Source organism: Temnothorax longispinosus, chromosome 3, assembly GCF_030848805.1.
Source record: "Temnothorax longispinosus isolate EJ_2023e chromosome 3, Tlon_JGU_v1, whole genome shotgun sequence".
NCBI classification, from domain to species: Eukaryota; Metazoa; Arthropoda; class Insecta; order Hymenoptera; family Formicidae; genus Temnothorax; species Temnothorax longispinosus.
Genome location: NC_092360.1, coordinates 20,909,887 through 20,918,103, shown reverse-complemented (window position 1 = coordinate 20,918,103; position 8,217 = coordinate 20,909,887). Strand labels below are relative to the sequence as shown.

The window sequence follows — 8,217 nt, the reverse complement described above, 5'->3', positions numbered from 1 at the left end:
ATACTTTATAGCAGGTTTCCAAAAAGATCGGTAACGAAAAATAATACACTTTATAGCACTCCCTAGAAAATTCTACCTCTACTTCATATACAATTGTTTGACGAAAAATTGGAAAAATTTTTTATACCGATTTCCCCAAAGATTGGTAACGAAAAATTATACACTTTATGGCAATACCCGGGAAATTCTACCCCTACTTCATATTTTTTTTAACATACGGTCAATTATTTCCCGAAAAATTGTAAAAATTTCTGATACCGGTTTCCAGAAAATCGGTAACAAAAAACTATACACTTTATAGCACTCCCCGTAAAATTCTACCCCCCTTTCATGTACAATTCTTTAAGATTCGGTCGATTATTTCCCGAAAAATTGGAAAAATTAAAAAAACCGGTTTCCAAAAAATCGGTAGCAAAATAATATACACTTTATGGCACTCCCCGAGAAATTCTACCCCTTCATATACTTTTGGTAAATATTCGGTCCACTAACGAATGAGTAGTTCGCAGTCAGACATACATACATACATACAGACGACGGTACTTATATACATAGAACTTATATATATAGATTATAATTATATATATAATATATATATATATATATATATATATATATATATATATATATATATAAAATAGATTACAGTTTAAATAAAAAATAAATAATATTATGCCATTTATTTTCTTCAAATTTTTATCTTATTATTTATCTATATATATAAGTACCGTCGTCTGTATGTATGTATGTATGTATGTTTGTCTGTCTGACCGCGAACTACTCATTCGTTAGTGGACCGAATTTTTACCAAAAGTATATGAAATAGGGGTAGAATTTCCCGGAGAGTGCCATAAAGTGTATAGTTTTTCGTTACCGATTTTCTGGAAACCGGTTTTTTTAATTTTTCCAATTTTTCGGGAAATAATTGACCGAATCTCAAAGAATTGTATATGAAACAGGGGTAGAATTTTCCGGGAAATGCTATAAAGTGTATAATTTTTCGTTACCAATTTTTTTGGAAGCTGGTTACAAAATTTTTCCAATTTTTCCGGAATTAATTGACCGAAACTCAAAGAATTGTATATGAAATAGGAGTAGAATTTCCCGGAAAGTGCCATAAAGTGTATAATTTTTTGTTACCAATTTTTGGTGAAATCGGTATCAGAAAATTTTCCAATTCTTCGGAAATTAATTGACCGAAGAATTATATATGAAGTAGAGGTAGAATTTTTTGGGGAGTGCTATAAAGTGTATTATTTTTTGTTATCGATTAAATGTAATAAAATTAATAATAAATAAATCTTTTTCATAAAAATAAATATAAATTTAATAAATAATATCGTTCATAGGTCGATCAGTTTTAAATGAAATATTTTATATGTATAGTTCGTGGGTGTAAAAAAAAATTTACTTTCAATATAATATTATATTTTTTAAATCTATATATAGAAATAATTATAAATATAAAATAATATAATTAATAGTAAATAAATGTAATAAAATTAATAATAAATAAATCTTTTTCATAAAAATAAATATAAATTTAATAAATAATATCGTTCATAGATCGATCAGTTTTAAATGAAATATGTTATATAGATAGGATAAGTTACTACTTTCACATATTATATGTCAACTGATAAACCAGTCACTTCAATTCGTGACTGTCGCGAGCGATTGTATTTTGTGTGTCAAGAGTTAGCATATTCAGAAAGGATACAGTTTTTTATGCAATCAATTAAAGACAAATCGCAAGGAAAAGACAGAAAGAGGAGAGAGAAGAAAAAGGATATTTGCACATTATAAGAGAGAGAGAGAGAGAGAGAGAGAGAGAGAGAAAGAGAACTGACGTTAAAACCTGTTTTATCCTGTTCCTGTTATAAAGATTTTTCCCTGTTCCCTGTTCCTATTCTTCCATTCCTTTTGATTTAAAGGTAAATAATAATTTAGTTAGTCATTGAAATTTCTATTAATTTATATTTATAAATAAAAAATTATGTAAATTTTATAAATCTATATTTATATATTTAAATCAAAATTTTTATTGCAACATATACATTGCGTAACATATACATCGATTTACCGATTTCAATGAACTTATTAGCTCGCATACAGAATAACTTAGTTAGATATTGTTGGCTATTTTTCCGTTCTTTTTAATTAAAAGGTAAATAAAAAGACATTTACAACAGATTTTCTTTAACAGCAGATATTTCACATTTGTAAATTGTCTGCTGTAGAGATATACTAAAAAAGACATTTTCAAAATCTATAATTTAGCGTACAGCTTTTTCTGCTAAACATAATTTAGAATTTTTAAATAAAGCAGAGGTTTTATAAGAATAAGATAATCATATATATTTTCATATGTAATCATATAATGTTGTTCAAGATTATATCTTATATAGATATGATTATATATATATATAATTATTATGTCTCAGACCACCCGTATCACCCGATTTATTCGTAAACGCAACATTTTAGAGATGTTTCAGACAAAAGTTGTATGGTTTCAAGAAGTACATAAGATGGTGTCATTTGTTTGACCTTGGATATTTCCTTTTTTAATGCCCTTTTAAACGATATAGTACAATATGGGTAGTCATTGGAAATTTTTGAGTTGCAGTTTCCCTGCGGCGCTAAAAAATTGTAAGTGAAACCCCCCCCATATCGTTAGAAAGAGCATAAAAAAAGTAAATGTTTTGCGCAACCCAGAAGTTGATACGTTGATCCGTTCGGGGGTTATTTTGGGGTCAAAGTTTGAGAACGCCAATATTTGACCATAAATAACTTTTGAATAGGTCAACATATCGATCTCTACCTTGCTCAAAAATCTTTCTTATTTCATGCCCTTTCAAACAATATACTGCCTTGCTAAAAAATCTTTCTTATTTCATACCCTTTCAAACGATATACTACAATATAAGGGGTTTCATGTAAGAAATTAAAGGTGTTGTTTATGTGAGCTTTAAATGACCATCCAAGGTCAAACAAATGATACCATCTTATGTACCCCTTGAAACCATACAACTTTTGTCTGAAACATTTTTCTCTAAAATGTTGCGTTTACGAATAAATTGGGTGATACGGATATATAATGTTGTTCAAGATTATATTTCCACACACATTTATTATATGATCATATATAATTATTATATATCTACTAATAAATAAAATAAGAGGTATTTTTTCATATGTATATAATCAGATGCTTATATATGGCCATATTTATAATATTATTTAAGATTATATTTCCATTTCTTATATTTATTAATATATATAAAACAGAATAAGTACAAGAGAGATAGAACGGCAACAGAAAGAACATAACGGAAAAAAGAAATAAAGGATCAAGCAAATGTGATAATACGAGAACATAATAGTAAGAAAAATAACGTTAACTAGAAAGAGAAAAACAAGTAAGTTTTAATTATATAGTAAATTTTTCGCGATTGTACGTTCAAGTAGACAAATTTCGACGTTCAATATTTAGAGAATAAGTAAATTTTAACTATACAAAATGCCTCGAAAGAGAAAAGGCGAAAATTTGAGTAAAGTGAGTCGTGAAAGCAGCCGTTCAAGACAGAAGCGAAAAAATAAGAGTTTGGAGGAAAGGACTGAAAGACTTGAAGCTGATGCTCAGAGACATGCTCAGCAGAGGGCCAACGAAACTAACAAAGCAAAATCTCAAAGACTTGAAGCTGATGCTCAGAGACATGCTCAGCAGAGGGCCGACGAAACTAACAAAGCAAAATCTCAAAGACTTGAAGCTGATGCTCAGAGACATCCTCAGCAGAGGGCCGACAAAACTAACGAGGCAAAATCTCAACGACTGGAAGCTGATGCTCAGAGACATGTTCAGCAGAGGGCAGGGGAAAATGACGAGACAAGATCTCAACGACTGGAAGCTAATGCCCAGAGAAATGCTCAGCAGAGGGCAGAGGAAAATGATGAGACAAGATCTCAACGACTAGAAGCTAATGTCCAGAGAAATGCTCAGCAAAGGGCAGGGGAAAATGATGAGACAAGGTCTCAATGACTGGAAGCTAATGCCCAGAGAAATGTTCAGCAGAGGGCAGAGGAAAATTATGAAACAAGATCTCAACGACTGGAAGCTAATGCCCAGAGAAATGCTCAGCAGAGGCCAAAGGAAAATGATGAGACAAGATCTCAACGACTGGAAGCTAATGCCCAGAGAAATGCTCAGCAAAGGGCCAATGAAAATGATAAGGCAAGGTCTCAACGACTGGAAGCTAATGCCCAGAGAAATGCTCAGCAGAGGGCAGAGGAAAATGATGAGACAAGATCTCAACGACTGGAAGCTAATGCCCAGAGAAATGCTCAGCAGAGGGCCAATGAAAATGATAAGGCAAGGTCTCAACGACTGAAAACTGATACCCAGAGACATACTCAGAGAAGGTGCCAAGCCAAACAACTGAATCACCATATTGCGCTAATTACCAAAGGTCATGAAATGAATGTGCCTATTCACACACTTGGCCAAATGAATGTCGAATGCCAATTTTGCAAATCGTTAAACTTTATATGTGAAAAGCCTAAAGATGGAAAATTTACATATTGTTGCCAAAAGGGCAAGCTTCAATTAAAACACATAAATTTTCCTGAATTTCAGAAAAAATTATTTATGGAAAATGATGCTCCATATAAGAATTTTATGAATAATATTTGTTCATATAACAACGCTTTAGCTATGGCCTCCATGGGTGCTCCAGGCAATAGGAATTCCTTGGATGTAGTGAACCTTGCTCCTTATTGCTTGAAGATCCATGGGCAATCCCCACGATATGCACAGCTTTATTTCTTGGATACGGAAAAAGCTGTTCATCATAGAATGAATAACGAAGCCAACCAAAGGTGTGAACCAGCCCTGATGAGAGATTTATCATGTTTCATGATCCAATGCAATGAATTTGCCAAGCCTTTTAAGATGATGCGTCAAGTAGAACAAGATCTTAATCCGAGAGGCACTCAAGCTCCAAACTTGATGTTGTGCTTTCGAAATGATTCTCAACATGATCAAAGAAGATACAATGCTCCACGAGCTAATGAAATAGCTGCGGTCTTTCAGAATGTTGATGGTGAGCCTCCATTTGAGAGAGACATTCGGATTTATAACAAAAATTCGAATGATATCCAACAAATTTCAATTCTGGACAAAAGATGTGACCCAATGTGTTACCCTTTATTATATCCATACGGTAATGATGGATGGCATTCAGAATTGAAATCTCATAATCCTCAATATCCAGGATTCAAAGTAACGCAAATGGACTATTATGCTCATTTGCTGGTACCAAGAGCAGAATTTAGCCAATTTCAAAAAGCAGGCAAATTGAGGTGTCAATTTATACTTGATGCCTATATGAAAACTGAAGCCAATAGACTTAATTACATTAAATTGAATCAGCCTCAATTAAAAGCTGAACTTTATTCAGGGTTAATGGATCATCTTGATAATCGAGCACAAAACGAAGGAATTACAGCTGGTACACCTGTAATATTACCATCCTCATTTATGGGCAGTCCAAGAAACATGCAAGAAAGGTACCAAGATGCCATGTCTTTGGTCAGAAAGTTTGGTAAACCAGACATTTTTCTTACGATGACTTGCAATCCTCAATGCCCTGAAATTAAGGAAAATTTTGATGGATGCCCATTAAAATATCGACCTCATTTGGTCGCTAAAATATTCAGCTTGGATGTCAAAGAGGTTATGAAAGATTTAATCCAAAATGAAATTTTTGGAAATATTATAGCCTATGCAGGCGTAATTGTGTTCCAAAAAAGAGGACTTCCACATTTGCATTTACTTGCAATGTTGAGTGATGAAGATAAGCCTCGACTTCAAGAAGTCATTGACATGATGGTATGGGCTAAAATTCCTGACGAAGAAAGATATCCAGAACTTAATGCAAAAGTTCTGAAGCACATGATTCATGGTCCGTGTGGCAACCAATCTCAAAGATATCCTTGCACTGCAGTGACGATGGAAAATGCTCAAAAGGCTTTCCAAAAGAGTTTCGAGACGAAACAAATGCTAATGTGAATGGATATCCCATGTATCAACGAAGGAATACTGGGAAAAAATACATTGTCAGAGGCAAAGAAATTGACAATCGATGGGTGGTGCCATATTCGACATATTTAGTCATGAAATATGATCGGCACATCAATTTGGAAATATGCTCATCAGTGAAGAGCGTAAAATACTTATATAAGTATATTCACAAAGGATTTGACTGTGCCGCAATTGAAGTGCAAACGCGAGATGGCACAAAGCTCATTACAGTAATAGATGAAGTTAACTCATTCCTGGGTGCAAGATATGTTAGTGCTCCAGAAGCAATGTGGAGACTGAATGGATACGATCTATTCATGAAGTCTCACACAGTAATAAGACTGGCAGTCCATTTGCCTAATCGTCAAATGGTTTATTTCAGAGCGGGAAATGAAGAGCAAGCTGCTCAAAAAGAGCTCACCCGAGATACTACGTTGACTGCATGGTTGAAATTGAACCAATCTGATGAAAATGCAATGCATTTTCTTTATACAGATATTCCTTCTCAATACATTTATGAAAAGAAAGAAACTAAGTGGAAGCCACGCAAAAAAGGTGTTAATAAAGTAATTACAAGGCTTTACACAGTGAGCACCAAAGATACTGAGAGATTTTATCTCCGCCTTCTTCTTCTCCATGTGGCAGGAGCTAAATGTTTTGAGGATCTGAGAACTGTCAATGGCGTTCTTTATGAGACGTTCAAGGATGCGGCAATTGCAAAGAATTTGGTAAAATGAGATGATCTGTGGGCCAAAACAATGGAGGAAGCGACAGAAACCCATATGCCTGCACAGCTTCGAGAGCTATTTTCCTACAATTGTATCTTTGGAAATCCAACAGATGTACCAACTCTTTGGGATAGATACAAAGAATTCATGATTGAGGACTTTGTACACAGCAATGTTGTCAATCCTGAAAATATGGCTTTGAATCATATACAAAAAATTTTGAGGAATAATGGAAGTAGTTGTGAAAATTTTCAATTGCCAAATCCAAATCCAGTGATTATTTACGTAAGAGAGTATAATGTCGATGATGAAAGGAGGCGTGGTGACTATTTGTTATCGACACTAAATGGTGAGCAAAAGCACGTGTACGATTTGGTCATGCGAGCAATTGACAATGAGAATGAACCACAGCGGCTATTTTGTATAGATGGGTTTGCAGGTAGTGGTAAAACTATCTGTTTAACACATTTCTGAGTGTTATCCGAGGAAAAAACGAGGAAGTTCTACCATGTGCCTCAACTGGCATTGCTGTCACACTTCTAAAGGGAGGAAGAACATATCACTCCCTGTTCAAACTTTCCATTCCAATTGATGATAGTGCCAGCAAAATATGAGAACTGGAGATGAAAGAGAATTTGCAACTTGGCTGTTGGAACTCGGAGAGAGGTAAATTGTCTAATACGGATGGATTACATCCTGAGACAATTGAAATTCCCCAGGACTTTATATCAAAAGGATCTCTTATAACTGAAATTTTTGGTGATAGAATCAACATGGAACAAGTCAAGGTCAACCACGATCGAGCGATCCTTTGTCCTAAGAATGAGGACACATTCAAAATTAATGACAAAGTTCTTTGTCTAATGGAAGGAGAAGAAAAGAAATATCTTTCAATTGACTCTATTGTGAGTGATAATCCACTGGAGCAATTAAATTTCCCGACTGACAAGGGAACCTCGCGAAGTGGAAAATTCTGATTTTAATGAAACTTTCCACACATGTAGGGGAAGTAAAAAGATGAATTTAGATATTTTTTGTAGCGGCCCAAAAACGGTTTTAAGGGGTGAAACCACTCTTCATATGTAGAGCGGTTTTTTGCTTTTCTCGATATATTTCGAAAAGTATTCGAGATATAAAAAAATGTTTTAAATAAAAGTTTTATGGTAAAATCTCCTCTATTTAACAACATTAATATAATATTTTTTAAAAATAATTTTTTAAACAAAAATTTTTTTTTTCAAAATTTTATTAATGTGGTTAAATAGAGATGTTTTTACCATAAAACTTTTATTTGAAACATTTTTTTATATCTCGAATACTTTTCGAAATATATCGAGAAAAGCAAAAAACCGCTCTACATATGAGGAGTGGTTTCACCCCTTAAAACCGTTTTTGGGCTGCTACAAA

General features: G+C 33.6%; 1 protein-coding gene across 1 annotated transcript; it reads left to right on the top strand.

Moving 5' to 3' along the window:
- Positions 1–6,840: 6,840 nt before the first annotated feature.
- On the top strand, positions 6,841–7,284 carry LOC139810141 (uncharacterized). The gene has a single exon (XM_071773455.1). The coding sequence runs from the start codon at positions 6,841–6,843 to the stop codon at positions 7,282–7,284; it is 444 nt and encodes a 147-aa protein (XP_071629556.1).
- Positions 7,285–8,217: the final 933 nt, after the last annotated feature.

What these genes read in the sequence shown, in the direction of transcription:
- LOC139810141 (XM_071773455.1), top strand. Translation starts at nt 6,841, where the DNA reads ATGGAGGAAGCGACAGAAACCCATATGCCTGCACAGCTTCGAGAGCTA.